Source organism: Toxotes jaculatrix, chromosome 4 (assembly GCF_017976425.1).
Source record: "Toxotes jaculatrix isolate fToxJac2 chromosome 4, fToxJac2.pri, whole genome shotgun sequence".
In the NCBI taxonomy this organism is placed as follows: domain Eukaryota; kingdom Metazoa; phylum Chordata; class Actinopteri; family Toxotidae; genus Toxotes; species Toxotes jaculatrix.
The window spans coordinates 8,265,536-8,280,488 of NC_054397.1; the positions used below are offsets into that span (position 1 = coordinate 8,265,536).

The 14,953-nt window shown below is 41.6% G+C and overlaps 1 protein-coding gene across 2 annotated transcripts in view; it reads left to right on the forward strand.

Moving 5' to 3' along the window:
- Nucleotides 1-12,491: 12,491 nt before the first annotated feature.
- The window catches only part of znf827 (zinc finger protein 827), a 67,259-nt gene continuing 64,797 nt past the window's right edge, over nucleotides 12,492-14,953 (forward strand). For both annotated transcript variants that reach the window (XM_041036120.1, XM_041036119.1), the window contains exon 1: nucleotides 12,492-12,756. In XM_041036120.1, the coding sequence (XP_040892054.1) occupies nucleotides 12,714-12,756 (43 nt within the window). In that variant the 5' untranslated portion in view covers nucleotides 12,492-12,713. The remainder of the gene's footprint in view (nucleotides 12,757-14,953) is intronic.

Genomic DNA, 14,953 nt, shown 5'->3' on the forward strand with positions numbered 1-14,953 from the left:
GATTGAGCTTGTTGGCAGATCAGACATCTGCCAACAAGGAGAGCAATGTCCGGGTCTTAATTCAGTCTGTAAGTACAATAGAACTGCAACTATTAGTCAATGCATTGATTAGTTGATTGTCAGAAAATTAATCACCATCTGTTTAGATAATTGATAGATCATTCTAGTATTTTTTAGGCCATAATTCTAAATATTTTCTGAATAAAAAAAAAAAAAAAATAGAATAAAAAAGAAAAGGACTCATAGACTCTTAAATCCTAAATTTTATCTAAATTTTTGACTCATTCAGAAGCTGATTGTGTTGTTCAGAAAGTTCACCCAACATTGTTGCACATATTTTATTTTTTTTTTGGCCCACAGCCACAGACCCAGACTCTATTGCTTCAGGGGCAGAAGTACCTACAGAAAGCGATCTCCTTGAGACATCTGATTTGAAACTATTATAGTATCATTATTAATATGCATCATAGCTTTGCTATGTTTCTTATTTTTAATGTGTAACTGCAACTAAGCACCCTAGAGGTTTCACTTCTTTTCTTTTTTTTTTTGCTGCTATAGCTATGCTGCATTGTGAAGGATAAGTGAAAGTCTACCATCTGATAAAACTCCGGTTGCTGGGTGCATGACCCAAACACTGCACAGCTTGGGAGGTACATGAAAAATGATGTAGGGGGGAAATAGGGATGAAATGGTGAGGTGAAAGATAGAAGAGGATGGAGGGAGGGAGGATGTGCCAGTACGTGTTAACAGAGACAGAGAGGTTGCGAGAAAGAGAGGGAGAGAGGGAGACAGAGAGAGAAAGAGGGATTGTGAGAGGTGGAATCATAAAGTACTTCTTGTGTGTCTAGACAGGTTGCTTGTTAGCAGGGCATGGCTAGCCCTGTGGAGGCTAGAGGTTAATTTGGTATCTGCTGCTGTGTTAAACTAAGGTCAGTACTACAAGTCCTTAAGTCATAAACAAGAGTGGTTAAGAGCCATGTATACACCTAGGCACCCGTTAATGAATATTCAATGAAGATTTTTTTCCCCCTTGTCCCCTGTTGCCTTCGTTGTTACTTGCTTTGAAAGAAATTTTGAAAAGAAAAAAAAAAACACAGTTTATCTCTGTGGCCTTCAAAAGTGACCTCTGTACACTTACATTTACTTGTCCTTTGTTATCATAATACATGGCCTTAGTCGTAATAGAAAGTCTTTTTGCTACTTGAAATGTGGCACACTAATTATGCAGCTCTAACCCTGACTGCACCAAATGTAACTACCTATAATTTAATTGTTTAATACAATAAAACCAGTAATGTAATAATAATGTGATAATAAAGTCATAAAGTTTGTGGTTAAAATGAAATTTAAACTTACAACCACAGCTATGTCTTTGCTGGCATTTGATGCAAATACTTTAATATGCCCTTTGGCAACTGGACAGGCAATAAGATGTGTAAACTGATCGCTCACAGACATGGTATCGTGGTATCCAGGGGCCCTGAGATAAGTGTATTTTGCCTGTAACCTGCAGAAAATTCACTGATGATAGATAGTAATTTAGCTGAAATAGGGGTTAATTATAAACATTGACACTGTGGTTTGAAATCACTGTCAACATCACATCCCATTTTACCACGGATTACATGTCAGTGATGGTCACACATCCTGCTGCCTATACATTATTTAGAATTTAAGTGCAGAGGAGTACGTCTCTAAAATGCCATGCCTTTTTTACATTCCCTGCAGAAGCAGTTAGATACATGAGCATTAGTCGGATTTGTTTTTGCCTCTAGTTTCTAACCAATCTGAGTTTTGACAGTCGGCATATAAAATATAATTTAATTGAACTTCAGAAACTCATTTTGTTATCACTGTTAATCAGGTTGATTTAATTGCATACCAATTTAGTTCCTCTGAAGACCGTACTTTTATTTTTGTGGCACTTATATGTACTTAAAATCACATTTTTACAGGTGTTTTTAGGCAGGCAGCAGATTGTTGTTTTGTGTCCAACTGCTTTGGGTATTTTTTGTCTTTTAATTTACTTTGTTTTTAGTTATTTTATTTAATTATTATTTAATTTATTTAATTAAAGTTGCTGTATGAAGTGTTTAAATTAACAGTGGATCAAATGAGCGTGCGTAATGTGAAAGGCATTGCTTGTGGTGAAAAACCTACAGAGATTTATTATTGGACTCTTCAGTTCCCCTGAGCTCTGTGGAGCATTTCGGTGTCTTTCAGCTACTTGTTTTTGGTTGTAAGGCCCAGAACTTTGCTGTTTTGGTTTATTGTCACTGCTCTCATCAGCATTGTTTCCAGTTGCAACAGGCAATTTCAACAGGAAAAAAAAAAAAAAAACATTCTGAAAACCCACTGTACACTATGTGCCCAGCACTAAAAAGCAGACATTCACAGTGAGTAACTAGCTGGTAAATATAAAGGAGCAAATATCTATCATAGGAGTTGGTGGAGACCAAAAAAGAGTATTAAAAGGAGAGTAACTGTTGGACTTAAATTCATCAGGTGGCCAGAAATATGACTTCAAATGAATGATAATATTGCTGGATGTGTAAATAAGCAAATGTTGCTAGCAAATTACAACATGTCATCTTACGTAAAGGTGGTATGTCAGTGTTAAACTAAACTAAAAAGTGATGTGTTTACAGCTTGTTTCCATCAGTGGCAAAAAATCAGTTAATGCAGGTTTATTACCTTTTGGTTACAGCACTGCTTAATGTTTAAAATATACTATTTTATTATGGTTCCTTTTGTAACCGATCATTTTTGTTAGTAGCAGTTGTATTGTACATTGTGGTAGTTTTAGAAAATAGCAGAAGCAGCAGCAATAGTGGTCTTAATGTCAGTGTTTACATTAAGTTTGTTAGCGGAATCATTATAATCAGTATTTCAGTTATGCTACATATTTTATTGCACACAAATAATGTAATTATCAATATCATCAATTAGTTTATTTGTAATTCCATTTCTCTCATTCCAGTCTTGCTCATGTACACATCAGTGCTATGAGGCTGCATTTCTTTAACTTCATTTGAACTAAAACATCAATGTCTGGACAAACAGTGAGAGACTTTACTTCAGAAATGCTCTTCCCATCCAAGAATGGTCAGCCAGAAAGCACGACAGCAGTGATGCCAATTGAGAGACAAATCCCGTCTCCATCTCCAAACCCCTTAACCCCAAGGGGCGGGCTAGTGAAATAGAAAGATTATGGTGACGGGAGATGCTATTGTAGGTGGGAAATAGGGGACTGGACCAAAGGAGGTAGGGGCTCAAGGTGAGTGGGAATAAGAAGGAGGGGGAGCATCCCTCTTGTATCCAAAAGCAATATGCAGGATGCGGGTGGAGGTGGGGGTCAGCGGTGCAGGATGAGGAGAAAGTCTAGACTGCATTGACCCTTCTGAAGCCATGTTTTCTCTTCAGGTCAAGCTTGATATGGAGAAGATAATGGAAAAGCTTGGGGGAGTTTTCAAATAAAAAAAACAGATTGGTAGACAGAGTATCCCTGGTCTTGCCTCTATGTAATCCCCAACTGTATGGCGGTAATAGCTTGGAAGTGATGGGAAACCTTTCTTCCATCAAAAAGGGGCCTTGAAACCTTAGCTGCATGGCTTGATACTTAGATCTGTTTCCTTTGTAGCACTGACGGTTGTTTGAGATGGCTGACTTGTTGAAAGCTCTCGTGACTCTTTCCATGCCTGCCCTCTGTTCATTTAACTGTGCAGCAGCAAAGGTGCTTACAAAAACAGGTGGTCAGATATTCACATCCACTATACAACCTACGTATGAGTTCCGAATTCCTTTATCACATCCTGTGACTGTACAATAAAGAATGAAAATTCATAAGCTGTGGTGAATTACCCACAAGGGGAGTGGAACGAGTGTCCCTGTGCTTTGGGTTTTGCTCCTTATTATTTCTGTGCCAATGACACATCGCTCAACTTCCACTTAATGACTCAGTTGTGAACACTGACAGTTGACAGCGGTTGGCTGGCCTGGGGCCCCTATGCTGAGAGAATGGGGTGGCACAAGGCAGACGAGGTGGGATGTAATCACTCTCTGTAATTTGGAGGAAATCCGCTGAGCTGCTCACAGTCAAGATGAAAGCCCTACTCTTGTTCCGTCTCTCCACAGCCACCAAGCTCCGCTGCTTGCAAAAGCCTGAAAAGAGAGGTTCAGAGAACCAATTCTGCCTGGTTGGAGTCCCCCAGGGGTTAGTACTGGGACCATCTCAAATCAGCTACAGCCCTGGAGCCATGTTCTTTCCCCAAGGAGAGGCACCGCAGACAGACAGTCAGACTGCCCATTCTGTGCTGTGTGGCCCAGGAGCAGCCAGCCAGCACACAACTCTCCTGAGATCCTCCTTAGCGGAAAGAGAGTTCAGTGGAGCTTATGCTGAGGGCTTTGCTTGTATCTAGCTGTCTGTCTGTCTTTCTGTCTGACACCCTCCCGTGTCACCTCATCCTCTCCCACTTCCCTTTAATATCTCAATCTGAGGCAAGCAAGGAATGCATTTTAAAACTCCACATCCAGTGTTCCCTTTTCTCACATTAGAGAAGAAACAAAAAGCAGTATACAATACTTAAAATAAACTATTATCAACAATATGAAAAGCTTGTGTGGATAAGTTTGCCTAGAAGCACCCTGTCATAAAATAATTATGTACGCAGTAACTAACAATTACACTTTGTTAACCCCTGCTTACTTTATTGTCTAAATGTCAATGTCACAAGAAAATTTGGCTCAAGCCATGAGCAAATTACTCAGTTTTGTCACACGACACTATCCTACCAAGTTGTCAAAGAGACACTGTAGTGGTTTTGCTTGATAGATGGTGAATGGTGCTTATACAAGGAGCCACTCCAGTGCGCCCATAAATATGCATCGTGACATTTGGAACAAAGCCGCTCGTCCTCTCTTTCCTGATGAGCTCTGCCTGCATACTATAACATATTGCCATACTGTCACACCTTGTGTTTCATAGCCAATCTCTCTGTTCATCAACTTGGCAGATAACCTCTAGATGCTGACAGATGATATGGGGGGTGGCATTAGGGCTCTATTGTATGCAAAACCAGGATGCAATTTTCCAATGGTGATGCTTATACAATCAATTAATAATTAAACCTTATATTTCTATGATGTATATGGTTATATGAATATTTAAAAAGAAGGTTACACTCTCTATTTTTATAGCCTTGTTTTCCAGACAGTTTGGAAAAAGTCAGTCAAATTTCCCTATTGATCAACAACAGGTCAGAGGTGAGGGCATGTTCTCACATTGGCAGACCAGAGAAAGGCAAGTGCAGAAGAATGCTCCCTGTTCTCACTGTAGCATTAAGAACATAGCTGGCCTCTTTCTCCAAACACCTCATTGCTTTAGAAAGGAATAAATATCCAAGACAGCCAGGAGCAGTTCCTTTCAAATCCCACACACACGCATATCTCTCTCTCCTCCATGTCTCTCTCTCACTCTCTCTTTCTGTCATTTGACCAGCAGTGCTTCCTGCCACTGAGGACCTGTGACTCAACAGCCAGAATACAGCAACATTCTCTTGCCCACCCTCTTGAATATTCATAGAAATAAGAGGACTGAAGCTCAGACCCATCCATCTTGTATCCATCCACATTTATATTTAAAAAAATGAAGTCTGTATGTGAGTTGGGGGGGTTGCAAGCTAGCACTAGATATCTAAACGGGTGCTGTGAGAGAGGGGGTGTGGGGGTCTGTTTTACACTAATTTCTTTATCCCTTTCACAGGAGTGCCATGTTACAAGAGAATTCCTGAGGCGAGCCAATGGCCCGATAAATCTGCCGGAGCCTCTCTCTCAATTTGTCTCCGTGGAATGTCAGCTGGCAAGCGCCCAGACACTGAGAACCTCTTTTCACAATGCGCCAATCTAACAGACGAGATCCCATGTTGGAGCTACAGTACAAGGACTGGCATGGATAAATTGCCACGTGCCTTATCTAGGTCTCTTTATGTCTAACTGTCTGAGGTCTTGCTCCTCACATGGCCTCCGAAGGCCACTACCTCCCAGACCTGGCGGTTAACCTAAACGGCTGAGTGGATGACATTGACAAAATGCAGGTGTCACCAAAGAGGAACCTGTGATGTGACACAGATGCTGTGTCAACCCGTCTTACTCCATATGACCCACAGTGTGAACAGAAATTGTCCTGTTTGGTGTCATTCATCACTGTGTGGCACAGTCTCCCACATAGCTCAGTCCAGGTGGTGGAATGGCAGAGTGGGAGAACAGACCATGTTTGTGTGAAGATGCAACAACTATCTCTCTTTTTTCTTTCTCTCTCGTTCCCTCTCTCCCGCCCTCTTCAAACAGACTGCTGTAGCACTCTTTGTACTCTATTTAAAGGTTGTAGGTTAGAAAACAACAAGATGCCGTCCCACCTGTACCCCTAAATGAGTCATGAGTCATGAATGAATTCATCCATTTATTTATGTACAGTATTTGCAGGAAAAATACATACATATGTACACAAATCAATAGAAATATAGAGTTGTTCTTTCCTTATCAGTATATCAAGTTTTATCAATAATAATATCAGGTTTCATAAATAATAATTTGTAATATTACTGTTAACATCACCTTGTTAGCTTACAGAGCTATAGCACATTTTTAGAATGGCATTAAGTTTATGTTTAGATTTTATAATTCAGTAATCCATACAGACATATATAATATCGTTACCCAGTTACATTACAACACCATTAGGTAATGACTATGCATGTCTGTTGAATCACAGTGTGGTAATCTGGGCTTATTAAGATATATTTATTTTGTAAAACAGAAACTATCAAACGATGCAGGACAAAATAATAGCACAAATGGCTACCACCCCATCCTCTACAGCTCTGAAATTTCAACACAGCCAAGCACACAAGCTTATTTAAGGGGTTCATGTTACTGCATGACAGTTGGCATGACTGTAAAAAAAAGGCATGTGCCAAGTGGAGCTGCCAATTCTCAGCATGGCTGGTTTTAATATTTTAATGTGTTTCATTACAACAGTATGGGCCAGATAGCCTTTCTGACGTCCAAACAATTGTCTGCAAATGAACAAGATTACATGACAAGCCCTGAATGACAGAGATACCCACTGCTGCCTACCCTAGCCACTTATCTGATGGTAGCTTAGCAACAGATCCCTGACCTGGCTTTGACCCCCACCCGATAAGGTCAACACCTGAAGGCTCTCCCATTGGAGGGCTGGCTGAGAGATAGGTGGAGCTTGGGGATGTAGGGAGACAAAGGACTCACAGAGCAAGGGCAGCCTCCTCTGCATACAGTTCCCTGCTCCCTGCTGACAAAAAATGTTCGTACAAAAGCATGCCAGACCTCTTTATGTGGGTTCGTTACACCTGTGTGTGTGAGTGTATGTATGTGTTGGCGAGTGTGTGCATCAGAGACAAGCCAATCATATGAGACTGGTCAAAGAACGAAAGCATATGCCAGTGCAGCAACCCCCTCGACAAATACAAGCAGCAGCCTTATTTTACACAGGGTCAAAAATGCTGTCCCCCCTCAACACAGCATCAATGAGAGGAAAAACAGCAGCTGTAACTGCTCATAATGAAAACTATTGTGGTGACAAATAGAAGAGATGCGTTATGAAAGAGGTGCTGAATGTGAAATTAATCGACCAGAGCATCCCACCCTGATAGACATCCTCACTTCTCTATCATTTGTGTGCACACACACATACAAACCTCACTTGGTTTAACAGCAGTGATAGAGAAGTTAATCCAAATTGTGATAGTGGCAGTATCCTATTAGACCATGGCAATAAAATCAAGCTGAGACTGGTAACACATTACAGATATTAGAACATGTTCAGTGCACTCCATTACAATATGAAGTGACATTAATCAGCGGGGGTCCTCTTACACACACACAGAGGCATAAAACAAACATGCAAATCATACACACAGACATGCACAAGCCTAAAGTACAGCTCAAAAGAAAACACACTCAAGTGCTGAAGTGCTCTTTCAGCAGCTGATATTATTTTAAATGGTAAAAAGAATTTATCTCTGGCCTTTTGCTAGATAAATTCAAACATATTGTAAAGAAAAAAGATAGTCAAGCAGCCAAGGGCAGAGAGGTAGACAAATGAATAGCTGTTCATAACGCTTTTTGTAATTATTTTTGCTCACCCAGCTTCTGGAATAAAAAAGTGATTTAGAGACAGGTGGCAGTGTTACTGTCCTAGCGCTTTGTGACATTCTGTGAAAAATATTCTGTAGTTCAGTATGCGAACTGCTTGAAATGATAAAAGAGCACATTGTTTTTAGAACTGTCTTTGCAAGGGGTGTGTCACTGATCAGCTCACTGATTCCTTTAAGTTTTTATTCTGCTTTTAGTTAGACAGGGATGTGTTTTATACTGTACATCTCTCTTTCTTTTTTGATGTGCATATTCACTGAGGTGTTGGCACTGCTGGGATGATCATTCAGCCTGTCAGGTTTGGCACTGCAAGCTTAAATAACTTCTCCCTGACTATAAGGACCTTCACTTCCCTCCAGGGCCTTTTGCAAGACCTCTGCCCCAGTTCACCCAGGGCAACCTAGGCTCCTCCTCTGTGTATGTGTGTGTGTGCATCGTTGTGTGTGTTTGCACTGTCTCCTTACTGCGGGAAACTGTTGAAGGTCAGAGGGCAGGAAGTTGGCCACCTGCCTCTGTCACACTAGTAAAAGTAGTAGAGCAGAGAGAGGAAGCAGTAGCAGGAGAGTGAGACATGGTAGAATGAAAGTATGAGTGAATACAGTAAGTATGTGTGTATGCTTTTCTCTGACAGCTGAGTTTATAACAGGGTCAGGGAAATCCTTAAATAAGTAATTTAAATCGCATTCTCTGAAATCTTGCACTCTCTGATGTTTTGTTTTGTTTTTTTTACTGTGTATTTTGTTGACCTTTGTGAACTTTAGTTTATCTGATTTGCAGACTTTGTGTCTGATTAAAGGAAAGGACTGCTTGTGAGTTCCCTAGGACCACCGCTGAATAACCTGGTACAGGGATCTCTCCATTGGTATTTGCTAGAGGCGACAACCCTTCTCGCTCCCTGCATAAATGTGCCAACCGAGGACGAGAGCATAGAAGGCCAGAGGGCAAAAAGGGAGTGAACCACCTGCTTCTGTCACACTGTCAGGATGAAGGCAGACGAGTGCAAATAGGGTGAAGTGTGTGTGTATGTGTATGTGTAGGGGTTGGGTTGGGGATATTGTGTAGGAGGGGGACAGGTGGCAAGCCGGACAGCGCTGGCACAAGCCACCCCAGGATTTATCACTCAGCGACAGTCACGGCTGGGCAGAGGACAGATGTTTCTGTTTACCCCAGGGCAACATCTGACTGGCCGAGCCTAACGATAGCCCAACCAGCATACTCCACACAGGACAGGGCCTAAGAGGATAGAGGAAGTAGGAGAAAAAGAGACAGAGACAAGGAGAAGAAACTGGAGGATGTTCAGTTTGCCCCCAAGGCGCATAAGCAAGTTAGCTCATTTCTCTCCAGTCTGCTCCATTCTCCACTGAAGCACCTGAAACTCATTTAGGCCCCACTAACTGTTGTGCCACTATAGGGAACCATTTTAATAAGTAGTAATAATGCCGACTGACAATGTGAGCTGTTTTCAAAGCAGGGAACTGGCACCCGTTATTGGGAAGTGAAACAAAACAATTTTAATTGACCTCAAGCATCTTCTACATCTTCACTTAGTTAGAAAAGCAGTCACAAATGCACAGCACTTGGTAGTGTTATTTAAGGGCTATTCAGTGAAAGCTTTTTTGCATTAGTGTATGTGTTTAGAGTATAGTGTGTGTTCTAGCTGGGAAATTTGAGAACTGTAGCCGGTAATATAGCTTGAACACTCATCCCTAGAGCAATGAGGAATGACCTTTAGGTTCAACCCTGAGTGAGGTCATGTCAGTGTTGCCATGGCTACTATCAGCAGGCTGCCCTGTTGCCAGCATTACCTCAGCTGCCTGGCATTGTCGGGGTCAGGGAACAGGCTGTGACCTCCCCGTGGTGATCAGACTCAATGGGGAACAAAAACACCACCAAGAGAAACACTAGTAGTCTAGTATAACTTATTTGCTGTTACTGTAAAGTGGAAATTATGGCACTGGATGTTGAAGTTTTCCATTTCAGATGATTTCTGTGTGGAACAAGATGGCCTGTTAAATTGAGTTTGATCTTACATGAAGTTTGCTGTCATTAATTACCACTAATGTGGTGTAATAATCAAAGGGTGGATACACAGAGGAAGATCTAGCACTGATTAAACCACTCAGCATAAAAAAAAACCTTAAAGAAGAATTTCAGCTGCACTGGAGTTGTTCAGAATTCAGAATTTGCGAGTACAAACGTCTCCCTTACAAATCTAGAAACCCACAGAACGACATTTATCTGTGATTTCACCAAGCAGTACAAACCAGAGCTGCTGCATTACATTGGTTTAGTGGAATTATAAAAGAACTGTTTGCACTGCATTGCATTTTATAGACAAATTAACTGGTATGTTAACTAATATATCTGAAGGAATGTTAAGTAGGAATGAGTAAGTTACCTGAGAACTATTTCCCCTAAGTTGTTCAAGAAAACATCTAGAGGTCCTGCCATATGCATATTTCTTTGCATACTTAATCTGCAAAACACAGACACCAAAAGGATTTTAACCTTTTTCTTGCAACAGCTCATCCCCTCTCTAGTCAGAGCACCTGTCCATAGACTGTCCCTGTGCAGGTGACAAGCACAGCTGTCTACACACACATAAACACACTGAAATAGTCGAGCAATGTAGACCACTGTAATAGTCACAACCCAACATTATCCCCTCCTCAAATGAAACACCTAATGGGATGTCTTAATCATTTCATGCAGGAGATGCAATAATATATAACTCTTTTCTATTTGTGGAACATGTTTGTCCACTCTCCTCCTGATAGGCCCCATTTAATCATGTTGTTCTGTTTCCTAATTAGCAGAAATGCAAAGTGTCTTTGTCACCTGTGGACAGCCAAGAGGGCTAATTTGGGCTTTTCACTAATTGCCACGGTAACGAGCCTCCTGCGCCTCCACTGGGGGTGGGTGGAAGGCATGGCAGGAGGAGGACTGCAGGACTGGAGGATGGAAGGATGGAGGGATGAAGACACAGCTCTCCTCACACACGGCCGAGGTGTGAAAGAACGCGGCAGGCCAACAGAACACAGCCTGGAGGAGTCCAACAGCAGGGAGTGGGGGACAGCCTGCGCTGTGAAAAAGCCCCAACACCCAGCTGAGAGGGAGGAGGATTCAGCTCTGGCCAGTTTTGGTCTCTCAACTTTGATGAGGAGATGACTACATTGGGTTGGATAGTTGCTGGACACTGACACCTGTTATTGCCCCCATCTGATTTAATACGGCTTCCCACACAATGTACCTTTTTTTTTTAACTGTTCTTTTAATAGACAAATTCTAGGTATAACTCAGCAGGCAGTTTTTAAATTAGTAGCTGGACATGAATGAAGCCTGTATGCGAGAAAGGGGGGTAGGAGGGGACGGTGATAAAACTAAACCAAATTCAGATGTATAATGTTTGATAGCGTGATGATGAGAAGGATTACTTTATACACTACGTAAAATTGCAGCGTTTTGCTATTGCTTTTCTTCCTGAAACTTTGATATAGTTAATAAATCATTAGGAACTGGTAAGCCAGTAAAAACTTTGCAGTAAGCTGAGGCATTAAAATGTCTTCTTCTCTGAACAGAATACAAAGACCCCGGATATACTATTGATACTATCGTGCAAATAGTCCAAAGTAATAGTACTAAAATTAATCTAAGTACATGGCAGCATTAGGTTGAATGTATATATTGCAAAATCTCCCACTAATATTTATTACCAGCTTTGAAATTCTACCATGCTGCTGTTGGGATAATTATTTTCAGTTATAATAAAGATTTGGTTATGGTGGTAAATCTGAAAAGTCTGTTTTGCTAAATCAAGACAAATTCATGTTTTACATCCCTCAGCTTTATATATTTCACAGCGGTAAAAACTGAAATATACATTCATGTGTGCATCATTCGCACAAATTATTATCGCCACTCACTATTTTATTATTGTTCTTTTTGAAGGAAATTTAATGGATTCCGTTAATGCAATTCGACTCCATCAATATGGTCTCTCTGCTGAATTATGCCCTCTTTGCTTTTTCAAATACATTTTCTTTTCAGCAATACACCCTGAAAGCTTGGGGGCACCTTGTCCGTACGCTGCTCTCGGGGGCGAGCTCCTCGAATGTGTGCGTGCACGCAATAGTGTGTTTGAGTGTGTGCGTGAGTGTGTGAGAGCGTGTGAATGTGTGTGAGTGAGTGAGTGTGTGTGTGTGTGTGTGTGTGTGTGTGTGTGCGTGCGTGCGTGCGCGCGTGTGTCTGCTCTGCTGTTGCTGCCCTTTGATCCCTGCATTAGTGTTAGTTAGGGGCTCGGAGACACACTTGCACCGAGAGCAGCCATAGTCAAGACACGGCAACAACAACAGCGGCACCTCCTCCGCCTGTGTTCCCATTCCCCAACAATACACTTTAAATCGAGCAAAGCCAGGTGCACGACCAAGTCCCTGCCATCACTGGCGCCTCCAGTCTCAATGGGAAAAACCTTTTTTCTTCTTATCCCTAAACAAGGACGAGAATGTGATTAAAAACGGGGGAAAATGCCAAGGAGGAAGCAGGAGCAACCCAAGCGCCTGCCTTCACGTAAGTCGTTCACTCGATTTGTGCAATTTTAACGGCTCTCCGTGTGTTTTGCGCAGTAGTTTAGGGTTAAAGAGGTGAAACAGACAAAAGACTCGGCGTAGGTTATTTCTCCCTTTTTAGGTCCGAGCGAGGCAGCCATGTTGTTGGCGATGGGTAACGTTAGCTAGGCAGTGAGTGGATAAATGATACGTGGCTTTATTAAAAGTATAATCGATAAAGGTCCGGTTCCGCTAAAGGTTGCGGTCAGTTGGCATATGTGTCGGTTGTGTGTGACGAATAACGGCCGAGCGTTTTCGGTAAGGGGTTCGCCTCTGCTTGGTCGCTTTTCGGGTAGAAAGGGGAGGATCTGGGAGTCTGGCCGCAATAAAATGAAGGGTCAGTCGGATCAGACAAGCCAGAGTCTGGCTACCCATACCCTAGTGTTCCTAGTTAGCAATAGCGCTATCTAGCAAGGCTCGGTAAACTTCATTTCCTCGGCAATAAACGACCAACTTTCACCTCATAGTTTTGCTGCTCCATATCGCGGAACCGAATTCGTTCGCGCTTGTTTGTCGTCGACTTTAAAAAGTGTGGAGAGGTTTTTCCCCCCCAAAGCCAATGTATTTTCTCTACCCCTCCCAGTCTGCATGCAGGCTATGTCAGAGCCATGGTCGGTCACCTGAAGTTCAGGGTTTTTCCCCCCTTCCCTTTGCAGCCATTCATTGCAGACAGACTACGATCAATAACGCGGTTAAAAAAGGGAAACGACAGTTATGCTCTACTACGTTGCCTAAAATAACACTGTGCCGCAGCAGAAACACATAATAATTCCCATGTTGTTGATTTTGGTAGGGGCTTGGTTTACTTTTGTGTATTTGACCCTCCGTATCTTGGATGTTCGTATTGTGCCTTTATCAGTCCAGATAATGAAAAGCTGCAGTAACACACTCTGGCCACTAGAGGATTGCTTAGATGGTAGTGGGCATTGACCACGATTATTAAAGGAATTATCCGAGAGTGACATTTTTTTTTTTTTTTGCTCTTGATCATTTCTGCTCTGTACATGCGTAAGCAAACAGCTCAGTTCGTCACATTGGTATGCAAATTTAATGAATAATTGAGTGATTCATCTCTAAATCAATGATGGCTTGATACATTTATCTTATGACAGTCTTCTTCATTTCTTAAATGTCAGACCATGCCAGCTGTTCAAAATTACCAGCCATGATCAAAAGACTCTTTAAGTGGGTTTCCTTTTACCCAGTTTACCGCCATATCGTTTTTTTTTTAATATCTAAAGGTTTGAAGAATGAACGAGCTCCTACACCTGTCACCAGTCTAACATTTCTGACATATTTAATCAAATGTACATCACATGGTAATTCCTGCAGTTTCACACAACATACACAAATGATGTATGTTCTGTTTTAGTGGTGATATTCACTGATGTGCTGCTCAGGTGTTTGACCTAGGTTTGAACTAAGGTTGAAATTGCAGCGGTTGGCTGGGAGGCATAGAGGTGGAGACTGGGTGACAGTGGGTGCAGTGAGTGACTGCGAGTGTATCTGTGTGTGTGTGTGTGTGTGTGAGACGGAGTGACAGGGAGATATTTGGACAGTGAGCCCTCTCTGATATGCAGCATAAGGAATATGTAAGCCACATGGTTGGACTGCACAGAGCAGGGTGATGATATATAACCAAATATAACCCACTGCAGCCCTTTTCCTTACACTCTGTATATCGAGGCTTCTTTTAGAGCGCTTGTCCGCTGGATATGTTTTCCTCATCGTTTGCCAGAATCTTGCTATTAAGAAGTGTATTTAGTGTACAGCAAAATCATGAAATGCAAGCAGTAGCATTTTATTACCCTTCTTCATTAGTGACATTCATCTATTCCCTTTGAGATTTGCTCTTTAAAGCTGTTCCCAGCATGTTAGTACACTTGGATATAATTATATTATGTATACAGTACGGAGTACAATATTTTGCACTGATACTTTGAGAAGTTGTCCTTTATCCTCAAAATAAGAAAGTTTCCGGTTTTGGTCAAATGGTTTGACTCACTGTGTTGGATTTTATGACATGTCACCCTGTTAACAGGGACATGTGTATATTAATAGATTTTGAATATTTTTGTGATATGAGTCAGTAGCCTGAAAACGTAGCAGGATTCAAACTGATTGTATGTTTTTTTTTTTGTGTAGCAGACATAAAAACA